Source organism: Equus quagga, chromosome 15 (assembly GCF_021613505.1).
Source record: "Equus quagga isolate Etosha38 chromosome 15, UCLA_HA_Equagga_1.0, whole genome shotgun sequence".
NCBI classification, from domain to species: domain Eukaryota; kingdom Metazoa; phylum Chordata; class Mammalia; order Perissodactyla; family Equidae; genus Equus; species Equus quagga.
This window is the reverse complement of record NC_060281.1, coordinates 80,994,000-81,008,691: the sequence shown is the minus strand read 5'-3', so window position 1 is coordinate 81,008,691 and position 14,692 is coordinate 80,994,000. Positions and strand designations below refer to the sequence as shown.

The window sequence follows — 14,692 nt, the reverse complement described above, 5'->3', positions numbered from 1 at the left end:
TCTTTATGAATTACGAAAATCAAATCTGGTCAATCAATGGCGTTTTGGTTTCCATTTATTCAGCTCCTGGGGGTCCACTCATCGGTCCTTCTGGAAGCTCTCACCCACAGAAAGATCGAAGCCAAAACTGAGGAGGTAAAAAGGGCTCTGGGTGGAAATGCACTTGTCCCCCTGCCACTGCTGCCAGCAGATGGTGACCCTAGGGGAGGCCAGGTCCCTGAACCCTGCCCACCAGGTCTTGCAGGTCCAGCTCCCCCCAGTATCTCCTGCCTTAACCTCCCCATCCTCCACCGTCACACCATCACTAGCTCTCCATGCCTCACACTCGCCATGCCTCCCCTCCACGGGGTCTTTGCACATGCTGTTTCCTCTGCTATCCTTCAGTTCCCGGGTCACTTCCTCAAGGAGCCTTCCCTGCTCATCCCCACCCCCGCCCCCCCCAACAAAGCACCATATGCATCTGCTTATAGGGCTTGTCACTCTCAGCTTGGGGGCAACTGTGACTCTTCTTTGTGCCTCTCATTAAATGTCTCTCCCCTCCCCCTCCCCATGAAAAGGCTGGAACTGTCTGTCTTGATCACAGCTGTATCTCAGCAGCCCAGCACAGTGCCTGGCACATAGTAGGTGCTCAAGAAATTGCTACTGCATAACACATCAGATGGGAGTGTCATCTCCCCCATCACGTATCTTTCTTTCTTTTTCTTTAGTTTTTATTACTTTTTTTATTGAGGTCATATTGACTTATAATTTTGTGTAAATTTCAGGTGTACATTATTATATTTCAGTTTCTGTATAGACTGCATCGTGCTCACCACCGGTAGTCTAGTTTCCATCTGTCACCATACATGTGTGCCCCTTTACCCCTTTCACCCTCCCCCCATCCCCTTCCCCTCTGGTAACCACTAATCTGTTCTTATCTGTGTGTTTGTTTGTTTGTCTTCCACATATGAATGAAACCATACTGTATTTGTGTTTCTCCCTCTGACTTATTTTGCTTAGCATAATACCCTCAGGGTCCGTCCATGTTGTCTCAAATGGCATGATTTTGTCTTTTTTATGGCCGAGTAGTATTCCATTGTGTGTATATATATATATATATATATATATATATATATATATACACACACCACATCTTATTTATCCATTCATCCCTCGATGGGCACTTGGGTTGCTTCCACTTCTTGATTATTGTGAATAATGCTGCATATCTTTCAGTAGTCATCATTAAAGGCTAGTTGGAAAACTCAGAGGCTTTTTCTTTCTTTCTTTCTTTTCCCTGTAATGATGCACCTGTCGTTCTTCTCAGGTGATATGCCCATTGACACTAGAACTCTCTGTCTGTGCTAGAGATGCAATGGCAAAGGCTGTTTACGGACGAACATTTACTTGGCTGGTCAACAAAATCAATTCCTCCTTAGTGAACAAGGTTAGTCCACACGTCTTGGATGGCATGCTCTCACTGACGTGGTAATAATGTTGTATAATCATCGTTACTGTAAAGGCTGTGGGAATTGACTGTAAGCTCGGTAGGGACGGTGTCTTTCCATGTCTACATTTCCAGCGTCCAGCACACAGTGGGTTCACAAAAATTCATGCTGAGTGATTTTTTTTTTAACTCCTACTCCAGACTCCAGATTAAATGTTCTCTCCCATTTTTCTCCCACTTTCCCAGGAAGAGCTTGTTGCTCCTTCTACGCCCCTCATTGTAGTTTGAATAAATCTCTATTATAATAATTGCTCTAGGTATTTGTGGTATTTACTATAATTGTATAAATACAAGTAATTATTTATTTATGTCTGTCTCCAAAATTAGTGTGAAGATTTGGAGCCCTGATGAGTTTCTTTTTTTTTTTAAATTGGGACGTAATTGACATATAACTGTGTAAGTTTAAGGCATACAACATATTAATTTGATACATTTATATTGCAATATGATTGCAGTTGTAGCATTCGTTAACACCTCTGTTGTGTCACATAATTATCATTTCTTCTAATGGTGGAAACAATTAAGATCTAGTCTCTTAGCTTGTTTAATGTTTATAATACAGTATTGCTGTCTATAATCACTGTGTTGTGTGTTAGATCTCAGGACTTATTGATCCACTAGTTGCAAGTTTGTAACCTTAAACAACGTCTCTCCCATCCTCCCACCCCCAGCCCCTGGTAACCACCATCCCACTCTCTGTTTTTTTGAGTTCAGTTTTGTTTTGTTTTTTTTTTAGATTCCACAAACAAGCGATATCATACAGTATATGTCTTTCTCTGTCTGACTTATCTCATTTGGCATGATGCCCTCGTGGTCCATCCATGTTGTTGCAAACACGCTGAATGATTTTTGCAGTGTGTCACAAAGTGTAGGACGTACAGCATTCGCAGTATGCTACATGGCTTTAAGCACAGACAGAAACTTTCCATTTTAACAGCAGTATATTTTCATGTGTATAAGAAAAAATATAGGGGCCTGCCTGGTGGTATAGTGGTTAAGTTTGCGGGCTCTGCTTTGGTGGCCCAGGGTTCACAGGTTTGGATCCCAGGCACAGAATTAGCACCGCTCATCAAGCCATGCTGTAGTGGCATCCCACATAAAGTAGAGGAAGATTGGCACAGATGTTAGCTCAGGGACAATCTTCCTCACACACACCCACAAAAAAGAACAAGAAAAAATGACTCTGAACTCACCCTAAGGTCATGTTTCCTTTTTAAGTGGAATTATTTAGATAAAAAAGGGAGTTTACTCAAAGCTAGAAATTAAGGAAATGATACAAGAGCAGCGGGTAGGTGGATGTGTTGAAACTCATGGAGGCAGAATGCAAAGGACGGGTTTGGGAGGCATCAATTCCCTACGCCATACAGAATGTTAAATTGTGTCCCTTTCCAAAAAAAAAAAAAGCACGTGCTTTTTAATAGCCATCTTTACCTGACAGCACTCGGTCCTCTATTTAAAATGGTGTCCATGCCACCTGTCTTCTCTCCTGCATAGACCTCCCCCTGGCTGTTGTCTGTAGGTCTCTCTCTCTCTCCCGGGTTGGACATGGGCTTGGGAGGCTGCGGCAAGGAAGCGACTCAGTGGGGGAAGCTCTTGGGACCCTGGTGACGGTTATGGAAGCTGGGGTGGGGCCTGGGCTGGCTGCGGGCGGGAGGAGCGGGCTGGGGGAATTGTTTCCGTGCTAAGGCTCTTCCGTGAGCCACCACTGGAGAGAGAGAAGGCATGAGCTTTGCAGCCAGGGCCCAGCTTTGGGCGCAGCTACCGGGTTTTGAGCGATGCAAAGTAAAAGACCTAAGGATTAACGTCGTGTGTTATTTTCACTAGGATTTCACCAAGAAAACTGTGATCGGATTGCTGGATATCTATGGCTTTGAAGTCTTCGACAAGAATGGGTGAGTTTGTCTTGACCTACTGGTCCCTGGTCCTTTAAGGTCTCAATCTGGCTTAAGCCATCCCTAACGTTATTGCAATTGATTTTCCCATCTCGAAAAATTCTCCAGATTGGCATAGCTCCTAATTCGTGGACCATTCCAGAAGTGGAATAACCATAAGAAATGCAGACATCTTTTAGCTTGACTCTTACCTATTTAGTAAATTATTTGATTAACAAGGACTTTGCTTTTTCTGTATTAAAAAGCATCCTTAAAAAAAAGTAAATAAATTTTTAAAAATTGGTCTGCTTGTGTAGCTTTAGTTATTTAAATCTTTCGTATCTCTAGTTTTGAACAGTTCTGTATAAATTACTGCAATGAGAAACTCCAGCAACTCTTAATTGAGAGAACCCTAAAAGCAGAACAGGCAGAATATGAGATGGAAGGTATAGAGGTAAGCATTTTGATGTTTTCTCCTCATTTGATTTCTTTGTCTAGCTAAAGACATTTACTTGAGAAATATTATTTCATTGGCGATTTTTCCTGATTAATGCTAAGAACTGTCTTTCACTCCTTCTCTGCTTATTTCCTGGGAAATTATTTTGATCCTCAGAAAGTATTATTTTTTAATGTTAGAGATAAAAATCAGATTTTGAGAAAAAATTTTTGAAAATCAATTTAAAAGAAGTACACATCATGCTCATCTAAATCCTTCTCGGAGACGTCTTTCCCCTTTGTCATTTTAGTGGGAGCCAATTCAGTATTTCAACAACAAGATCATCTGTGATCTGGTGGAAGAGAGACACAAAGGGATCATTTCCATTCTGGTGAGAAAATTAATGTTGACTCAGAGCCCGTTTGTACGGTGTTTGCAACACGTGGAAGGACTTTTTCCCATGCTTACAAAGGGTTGAGGGTGGATCCACTGGATTATTGGAGCTGAGCTGTTTTGCTGAATTCTTGCTCAGAGCTCTAGGCTGAACTTTCTCTTATTTGGGTTCACAGACCTCACTTAGAGCCCACTGGGAGATAGCAAGGGAAGCCTTTGGGAATGAAGGCGTGCATGTCTCTATCTTCTGTAGACAGGGAAGGATGAGCGGGAGACCTGAGGACCCAGGGTGGGCCGGTGTGCAGTAGCAACTGGGGAGGGGCTGCCTTCAAGCTTAACCCTGAGCAGGAAGCCAGAGAATGCAACGGAAGTCTTTACAAAGAACATCCGTTGATCCCAAGTTGAGGCTCTTTGGGATGGGCCTGTGACCACCTTGTCTTGCACTCTTGCAACTTCTGAGAACATCAGTGTCCTCGAATCCACAGTTGTTTCCATTCAGACATCAGTTTGTTTGTTTGTTTTAAGGAAGATTAGCCCTGAGCTAACATCTGCTGCCAATCCTCCTCTTTTTGCTGAGGAAGACTGGCCCTAGCAAACATCCTTGAGCTAACATCCTTGCCCATCTTCCTCTGCTTTATATGTGGGACGCCTACCACAGCATGGCTTTTGCCAAGCAGTGCCATGTCCGCACCTGGGATCCGAACTGGTGAACACAGGGCCGCCAAAGGGGAACATGTGAACTTAACCGCTGTGCCACCAGGCAGGCCCCTGTTTGCCTCCCTTTTCATGCAAATAACTGGTCCCCTTCCTCCTCCTGCCCACCCCTCCCCCGCCCCACCTAAACCAGCGTTCTAAAGCACAGCCAGGACATTAAGGGGTGGTGACATCGTTGCCAGGAACCTGGGCACCATCTGGATTCAAATCCCAATCCCCTTTGCTACTAGCTGTGTAACCTTAGGCAGGTGTCTTAACCTCTCTGGGCTCCAATTTCATCGTCTTTTTTTTAATGGGAACAATGATAATGGCACTTCCCTTAGAGAGGAGTTGTAGGGACAAATTAAGTGAGATTATACGTGCAAAGGGCTTAGAACTATGCCTGTGCATGATAAGCAGTCAGACTGTATTCTTTCAACAAATGCTTACTTTGTGCCAGCGTTGTGGCCTGTGCTTTGGGACACAGCAGTGGACAAAACAGATCAAAACCTTTGTACTCAGGAGGCTTCAAATTCTAGCACACGGAGACTGACGATGAGCAGGTTAATAGGCAAAATGCGTAGATTGTGCAATGGAGAAAACAGAAAAGATCAGATGTGCTGGGGTGGGGCTTCAATTTTAGGTAAGATGGTCTGGGAAGGCCTCGCTGAGAAGGTGACATTTGAGCGAAGGCCTGAAGGAGGTGAGGAGACAAGCTGTGTGGACATCTGGGGAGCACATTTCAGGAAGCACGGACTGACGTCAGCCGGTGTATGTACATTCAGTGTCCATATGGATTGCTAGACTAGTATTTTAAAATATGCTAGTAATAAATTCTTCTTTCTATTTGGTTTTCCATAGATGGAGTCAGAAATCATAGAAATGCTGCTTCATAAGAGTTGTTTCACCAGCTTTAACCCAGGTTTTTTGTTGTTGTTCTTGTGGTTTTAATAAAAGCTACAGGGTTGGTTCATTTTTCAAGATGGTCAATGAAATGTTGTCACTGTTGAGGACCCAAAATAAGAAATAGAAACAAACAGCTTCGAGATGGTGACAGGTTAGGCTTAAGTGGCTTTATAGCTTTCTTTCCGTGAGGGCGTGGATCCTGGTTAAAGGACATATGTTCTTGGCCAGCAATGACTGCTTAGGAGCAAATGAGACTGAGTGTTTAAGGAAGCTGGTTGTGGGTGCTGCAGTGTCCTTGGGAAGACTCTGGAAATATGGGTCAGATGTGTGGGAGAGCTGACTTTTCATGGCATTTCCAGTCCTCTGGGAAGCTGAGCACGTGTAATGGGTTACTGCTGCCCGCCCCCAGCGTGAGATGTGAGAACCTGTGTGAGATGACAGCATTCCAGGCCAGTACGTTCCGCCACGGTGAAAGCATTTAAACTTGGAATTGATGGAGTGCGAGGATACGGGTTGAGGCTTCTGTTTTCTTTTCAAGAATGAAGAATGTACACGTCCAGGTCCTGCTACAGACTTGAGTTTCCTGGAGAAACTGGAAGAGAAAGTGGGCAAGCACGCACACTTCCAAACGTACGTCCTTCGTCTGACAGGCTGTTGTGTCGGGGGAGGTCGTTGTGTTTCCATTTTATGGGGGGTATGTGGGCAGTGCTCCCCAAGAATACAGCTGCTTCTTCAGACATAGAAATATCATTATGATACACCAACTCATAAACATGCGTATCCTTTGTTAGCAGACATCCGACTCAAATGAATTCCAAGGAGAATTTTCTAAGATTTTGTGTCTTGCTTTGTTCATGACCGTTACGTTTTGGACATGTCCACATGCATAAAATAGTGTTTTTTTGAAAAATCAGGTATAAAATACATACAGTGCTATGTGTAGATCTGAAAGGTACAACCCAATGAGTTTTTATATTTGTGTATCCACACAGCTACCACGCAGATCTAGATTCAGAGCATTTGCAGCATCCTAGAAGATTATCTAGAAATTTCACTTAAGTCTTTGAGAGAAGGAGGACTCTGGAGCCTACGCTCTGGAGTCATTAAGACCTGGTTTTGAATCCTAGCCTGGCCACTTATGAGTCATGTGCCTTTGGGTAAGCCACATTCCTGCATTTGAGTTTCCTCTTCTGCAAAATGGGGATATTAATCCCCACGTATACATGTATATGTCAGTGCTGCCATGTCTACAGTACTGGAAATCACCTACTGGAACATAAATCACCTACTGGAATTTCAGGCCACGGCAAAGATTCAGTAAATGGTAGTGGCTTTATCAAACCTTTTGTAGAATATCGCAAGGACAAATAAATGGAATTAGATAAGTAAATGAATCAAGAATGGAAAAATAAATTGTGGTACATTCACAAATAGAATACCATAAAGCCATGAGAACAAACAATCTATAAGTACATGCAATGATGTGGGTAAATCACACAAGCATGTAATCAAGAGAAATCAGGGCTGGCCCAGTGGTGCAGCAATAAAGTTCGCATGTTCCACTTCGGCGGCCCGGGGTTTGCAGGTTTGGGTCCCGGGTGTAGACACGGTACCACTTGGCAAGCCATGCTGTGCCAGGTGTCCCACATATAAAGTGGAGAAAGATGGCCATAGATGTTAGCTCAGGGCTAATCTTCCTCAAAAAAGAAAAGAAAAGAAATCAGACACAAAAGAGTACATACTATATGATTCCAAGTCTATAAAGTACAAAACCAGGTGAAACCAACCTATTCTGTTGGATATCAAGTTGTGACTGGAGAGGACACAGGGGAGGGTTCTTAGAGACTGGTAATGTTCTGTTTCTTCATCTGGGTGCTAGTTACCTAGATGTGTTCAGTTTGCAAACGTTTATTGAACTGTACATTTAGGATATGTGCATCATCAATGTATACGTATATAAAGAAAAAGTCACAAAAACTATGAATCACCAGAATCTGAAAATTTTTTCATGAGTGCTTTAGTCTCTCAACATCATAAAAATGTAAGGTAGTAAAATTGCTTCTTAGTTATCACCTGGAAAGATAGAAATTATTTCATTGTACAAATACATGTGTTTCCATGGCTTGTGTGTGTTCTTTCATTCTTCAGTTCTTATGAGAAGGAAAGGTCTAGTTTTCGAGAGAGCTTGCTCTAGAGCCAGATGGAACAGGTAGCTTGGCGTCCTGGGGGCTGCCGTTTGTGGCTAGCTTCAGTGCTGGCCTCCAGTTGATTGTCGTGCTCCTAAACAGCCTGTCAGAGTCTTCTCCCTCTTTCTCTTTGCTTTGTATATTGGTGCATTTTGTTGCAGTAAAGTACAAAGGTGCAGTTCCTGCTTATTTCTGTCTTGCTGTAGCCGGAAACTGGCAGGTCCCAAGGGCCGAAAGAGGATTGGCTGGATGGAGTTCCGACTCTTCCACTATGCGGGAGAGGTCACGTACTGCACCAAAGGTGAGCACCCGTGGGGCACAGGTGACAGCCACGCAGGTACCCCTGTGTCCAGTGAGCCAGCATACTGAGGGGACGCTGCATGTCCATCTCAAACACTCGCTAGCTTCGCATTTGAACCTGCCACTTGAAAAGTCTTTCTAATTTTATTTTATTGTATATAATGACTTTATTGAGATGTAGTTCACATACTATACATTTCACCCATTTCAAGTGTACAATTCAACAGTTTTTAGTATATTCACCATACGGTTATGCAGCCATCACCACAGTCCACTTTAGAACATTTTATCACCCCAAGAAGAATAGCAGTGTCTCCTCATTTTCCCCAACTCCATCCCCAGCAGCCCTATTTTCTGTCTCTCTAGATCTGCCCATTCTGGACATTTCATGTCAATGGACACACACAATATATGGACTTTTGCGTCTGGCTTATTTCACTGAGCATAATGTTTTCAAGGTTTGTCCATGGTGTCATTCCTTTTTATTGCCAAATAATATTCCATTGTATAGAGAGGCCACATTTTGTTTATCCATTTATCAATTGTTGGGCCATTTGGGTTGTTTCCACTTTTTAGCTATTATGAATAATACTGCTAAGAACATTTTCTTTCAAAACACTTAAAAAACATTTTCTTTTGTCACTTCTGTTTCAGGTTCTAAATTATTTTTACTTCTAAATAAAGTTATTTCTCTAAGAGTCTTTAAAATGTAATATAACATGTATTAGGGTTTTTTCCTTAAATACAGAGTGATATAAAAAAGAAAAAAAGTAAAGAATAGGATGAATTTCTCTATATAGATAATCTATTGATTTTTGTTTAAAGAATAAAGGTAATACGTGTGTAAGGCTAGAAATTGCTGACAGCACAGAGAAGTACAAAAGGAAAACTAAAAGTGGGGCCGGCCTGGTGGTGCAGTGGTTAATTTCCTGTGCTCTGCTTTGGCAGCCCAGGGTTCACAGGTTCAGATCCCGGGCTCAGACCTACACACTGCTCATCAAGCCACGCTGTGGCAGCATCCCACATACAAAATAGAGGAAGATGGGCACAGGTGTTAGCTCAGGGCCAATCTTCCTCACAAAAAAAAAAAAGTAAACTAAAAGCCCCTCTTACCCCTAGTCTCCACTTGAGGTAACCACAGGAATGGACAGTTATTTGTAATTACTTTCAGGAAGATAGAAATGTTTACTGCTAATACCTACATATGTGGGGACACACACACACACATTAAATAACACAGGCTGTTGAGTTGTCTATTTTGCATTTTTCACTTAATGAATAGTGGAGATCATTTGGACTCCAACGTTAGCTGGCAGAGCTGGATCCAGACCCAGGCCTTTTTCCTCCGGTCTTGCCTCCACTTTCCACAGCAACATTCCAATTCCACCACATTCTTTTGTGAAAAGCTACAGGCACTCCCCATGGGGCTGGGTCCTGTCGTCTATTTGATGGACACTGGCTGTTTCCAACATTGTCTCTTGTAAATATTGCTACATTCGGTGTCTTTGTATATTTCACTTGGCCAATGTGTGCACACTATTTACATAGGATAAATTCCCGGAAGGGGCATTGCTGAGTTAAAGGTTCTACCAGAAGTTAGTTTTGACCACTTCTGTGTATGGACCCAAAAGAAGTGAAAGCAGGGACTCCAGCAGATATTTGCACACCCTTGTTCGTAGCAGCATTATTCAGAATAGCCAAAAGGTGGAAGCAACCCAAGTGTCCGTCGGTAGATGATGGATAAACAAAATATGGTGTGTATGTATATACACATATATACAATGTATATACATATATACAATGGAATATTATTCAGCCTTGAAAAGGAAGGAGATTCTGACACATGCTGCAACATGGATGAACCTTGAGGACATTAAGTGCGTTAAACCAGTCACAAAAAGACAGATTCTGTATGATTCCACTTACATGAGGTCCCTAAAATAGTCAAATTCATAGAGACAGAAAGTAGAAGAATGGTTATCAGGGGCTTTGAGGAGCGAGGAATGGGGGAGTCTGTGTTTAATGGGTACAAAGTTTCAGTTTGGGAAGATGAAAAGAGTTCTGGAGGTGGATGGGGGTGGTGGTTTCACAACAATGTGAATGTACTTAGTGCCACTGAACTGTACACTTAAAAATGGTTAAAATGGCAAATTTTATGTTAGGCATGTTCTACCACAATAAAAATGTCCGTTTTGATCACTCCAAATTGTCATCTAAAAGGTTGTATCTTAGACATTTCGATGCATGTCTTTTTAGCTGGTTTTTACTTTATAAAGCCATTTCGTTACTAATTTAGTTATTAACTGACTAGGTGTTGAGCGAGCACTTATAAGCCAAGTTTTAAAGTTGGGGGTGACACATCTTCCTTTGTATGAAGATGCTGCTGGGTACCACTAGCTCTGGTGCTTGAGTTTGACTTTTCTCAGTGGGAGGATGATCTTCTCATTCATCTACATAGACTCACCTGGCCACCCTTGGAATTCAGTGCCCTCTCTGTTGTTTTGATGTCATTCATTGTATGTGTCGTTCTTTGCTACTGGACTGGAGCACGTGTACGATACTTGGCCTAAAGGCTCATTTTTCATGTGATAGCGCATTGGGGGTTAGAGCCTGTTAGCTCAGGGCCTGTGTACCTGTCCCTGGCAGTGTCTAGAGACCTACGTGGTTGTGACACCTGGGGAGGGTGCTCCTGGGTGGGAAGAGGCCAGGGATGCTGCTACACATCCTACAGTGCACAGGACCTGCCCCCAGCAGAGAATTATCTAGCCCCAAATTTCAATAGTGCTGTAATTGAGAAACTCCGATCCCAGCCTAAGAGGTTATTTTTTGGATTTCCCTTTGCAATCAGTTGAGATGGAATTGCGTTTTCAGGCAAAGCCGTTGATTCAAAAAATCTTTATTCAATGTTTTACAGGATTCTTAGAAAAAAACAATGATTTCCTCTACAGACATTTGAAAGAGGTAAGTTTGAAATTTAACTAGAGGTGTTTCTGACAGTCGCGAGGTATCACCCATGACGCTGGGGATGGGGGGTTAGATTTGGCTGGATTTTTCTCATCTATGCATTGTGTTAGAATTCCAGCATCTCGTGGCCGGGACAGACATTTAAGGGCATCTATGTGAACCCTTGACTCAACAAACCTATTCAAGTGTGAGGTGCCCCTCTTGTGTGCCAGGCACTGTGCTAGCTCTGGAGTCCCAGCAGTGAGCAAGGCAGTCCTTGTTCTTAAGGGCTTATCATTGAAGGGGGAAGTGGGGGGAGAGTGGTGAAGAATAAATATATACACAAATAAGTTGTCCATTAGTGAGAATTTCTATGTAGAAAATAAGCAAAGAACTGTGATCGAGGGGCACAGTTTTAATTTAGTTTAGAGGATCAGAGAAACCCTGTGCAGGTGAGTTTGAGCTGAAACCTGAATGAGAATGATCTTGGCCATGGAAAGATGAGGGGTTACTCCAAGTGGAGGGGCCAGCAAGTGCAAAGGTCCTGAGGCCAAGAGGCTCAGCGTGTGTTCAGTGAGGGGTAATGTTAGGAGAGGGGGCTGAGAGCTTGGCAGGGTGAGGTCCCCAGGGAGGAGTAGGGATTTTGTCCTGGTGCAGTGGGAATATACTGGGGTGACATGCACTGAGGATGAGGAAACAGAGACCCAGAGAGGTCACGACTTGCTCAAGGTCACATCGAGAGGTGGGGCTAGAGCCAGGATTAGCCCCTGGGGCTGCCAAGGAAATTCCCAGTCTCCTTCCATACACCTGACTGATCAGAGAAAACTTGGGATTTTAAAGCCTTTATTTTGTATTGAAATAGTTAACCCTTTGGTATAAAGTTAGATTTTATTTAATTAGCTTGGTTTGTAAAAAGCTTAAACTTAATGTTCTAAAGGAGACGTTTTCAGAAGGAAGATGCAAACGGTTCATCTCAGGAGTTTTCTGCCCTTCTCCGTCTCTCTCTACTGCTTCTAGGACCGCGATGTCTGGGATTCGGGACGGATAAGCGACTTCTAACTTTGGATCTCTGCTCTGGGGGGGGATGCTGTCTGGGTCCGAGTCTCAGCCTGACTCCTTCCTGGCTGGGGGTCCCATGGCAGATTTCCCATCCGTGACTGATGATGGTGCCTTCCTCTCAGAGTCGCTGTGAATGACACAGGAGGGAAAGGGCCTGGCTGACAAAGGGAAGATAGACTTCCTCTCATGGCTCTCCCCTCCTCAGCCAGGCCATTCCCTTCACAAACCCCTCCACGAGGGTGCTTCCCCCAGGGAAGGCCTCCTAGTCTCTCACTTCACCAACCGGGGCTGAAGTTCCTTGCACTTTTTTTTGACTTTGAGATGGGTCCTTTCTGATTTTTTTCCTCTCCTGTCTGCAAATTACTCTTTCATGCCGCTGTCAAGTTAGAATTGGGAGGAGTTAAACAAGAAAAAATTTGTCTATTAAAACTAATTTTCAATTGTGGTAAAATATACATACATCACATAAAATTTACCATCTCAACCATTTTTAAGTGTACGGTTCAGTCGTGTAAGTACATTTACATTGTTGCTACCAAACCGGGTTCATTTTGCCCATTGCACAGAAAACTGATCACCAAAACGACGAGGCTGGAACAGAAAAAGGGTTTTAATGACAAGGCAGCCAAGCGAGGAGATGGGAGAACCGTCACAAATCCCCCTCCCCAAAAATGAGGACATAGGAATATTTATGGGATAAAGGGGCAGGGTGGTCCGAAGTGTGGGAAGAGACGACTGGAGGTAAGGAGAAGGGAGGTAATTGATGATCTGCGCAGGCGTCGTCAAGCTTCCCGCCTCTTCATGGGAACCGTGTCCACAACATGGCGGTCGGTGCAGGCGTGATCTGAGGGGGTAGTTTTCAGCTCCGTGACCTCAGGAGTTCACTTATCGGGCACCCGCGCAGGCTGGGTTGGTGGGTTGGTGGGTTGGTGGTCTCCATTGGTCTCCTGAACCAAAGTGAGGTTGATCCCTAATTTCTGAAAAACAACTCAAGCGTCCGTTACCTTGGTGACCCAGGCGCCAGGGAGGTTTTATGTACAGGAACCGGGAGGGAGTCGGATACTATGTTGCCTAAGCAGCACAGTTCACCAAGGGCAGGCAACAGCTAAGAGCTACAATTAAAAACCTTAATGACACTTTAAGTACTAGCTACCTAATCATTAATGGCTAACTGTTCACCAGTTTCCTTGTTGTGCAGTCAGTTTCCAGAATTCTATCTTGCAAAACTGAAACTCTGTACTCCTTAAACAAACAACTCCCCATTCCGTTTCTTCCCCAGCCCCTGGCAACCACCATCTACTTTCTCTCTATGAATTTGACTCCTCTAGCTACCTCTTAGAAGCAGAATGATACAGTATTTGTCCTTTTGTGACTGGCCCATTTCGCTCAGCATAATGTCTTCAAGGTTCATCCATGTTGTAGCATGTGTCAGAATTTCCTTCCAAGGCTGAATAATATTCCATTGTATGTACATGGGGAAAAGTTTTTTGTCAAATTTTTTTTTAAAATATAGATATTTTGGAAATATGTGCACAAGGGGAAACAACTCCAACAGTACAAAAGCTGGTGTCTTTGGCCCCATGTTGCTAAGTGTCTCTCCTGAGAGTCAGCTGTTCTCACCAGTTCATTGTGTTTATCGTTTCAGGGATGGTACAGACCAGGATGTGTGCGTGTGTGTGTGTGTGTGTGTATCTCCTCCTTTTCCTCTTCTCTTTGCACAATAATAGCACACTATGCATGAAGTCCTGCATCTTGCTTTTTTCACTTAGCACCATATCTTGAAGATCACTGTTCAAGAGCCGGTTTGTTCTGTAGCAGCAGGGCTGGCCTAGGAACAATAATTGCTTCGTCACGTCAGAGGAAAAAGAATCAGAGGGCCTCAGCAAGTAGAGGGAGCAGTGGACACAGTATCTGAACATTTCCTTCCACGTTTGATTGTGTTTTCCCCTCTTCTTCTCCGAGTGCTCCTGGAGCGAATGGCTCTGGTCCGTCGTGCACACTTGTGTGAGCTTTCCTGAAGACCCCTTAGTGGTTCTGAAGCAGCAAATGTGGTGCTCATTTCTCTGTACTTCCAGGTGCTGTGCAGGTCCAAAAACAGCATCCTGAAGGAATGCTTCCTGGTGGCCGAGTTAGAAAACCGGAGAAGGCCGCCAACGGTGAGCGGGAAAGATGCCCGTGCCAAATTGGAAAGAGGGTGCAGTCCCCCAGAAGGTGCTCACCTCCAGTTAGCTACGCTTTTTCAGCTGTCCTCCCCTTCTCTGGAAGCATCACTCTCTGACAGATTCTGCTGCTTAGATACTTCCTAAGGTTAGGGACCAGTGTGTTCATTTACAGACATTCACTGAGCACCTGCTGTGTGTGAGACACTGTTCTGGGCACAGGAGATTTAGCAGTAACCGACAAGGCCCCTGTCCTCACG

At 43.8% G+C, this 14,692-nt stretch overlaps 1 protein-coding gene across 1 annotated transcript in view; it reads left to right on the top strand.

Moving 5' to 3' along the window:
* The window catches only part of MYO1H (myosin IH), a 44,135-nt gene that overhangs the window by 11,301 nt on the left and 18,142 nt on the right, over positions 1-14,692 (top strand). Inside the window, exons 8-16 of the mRNA XM_046640055.1 lie at positions 64-135; positions 1,307-1,426; positions 3,311-3,378; positions 3,706-3,811; positions 4,104-4,184; positions 6,324-6,415; positions 8,178-8,272; positions 11,186-11,232; positions 14,349-14,429. Of these exons, the coding sequence (XP_046496011.1) occupies positions 64-135; positions 1,307-1,426; positions 3,311-3,378; positions 3,706-3,811; positions 4,104-4,184; positions 6,324-6,415; positions 8,178-8,272; positions 11,186-11,232; positions 14,349-14,429 (762 nt within the window). The remainder of the gene's footprint in view (positions 1-63; positions 136-1,306; positions 1,427-3,310; positions 3,379-3,705; positions 3,812-4,103; positions 4,185-6,323; positions 6,416-8,177; positions 8,273-11,185; positions 11,233-14,348; positions 14,430-14,692) is intronic.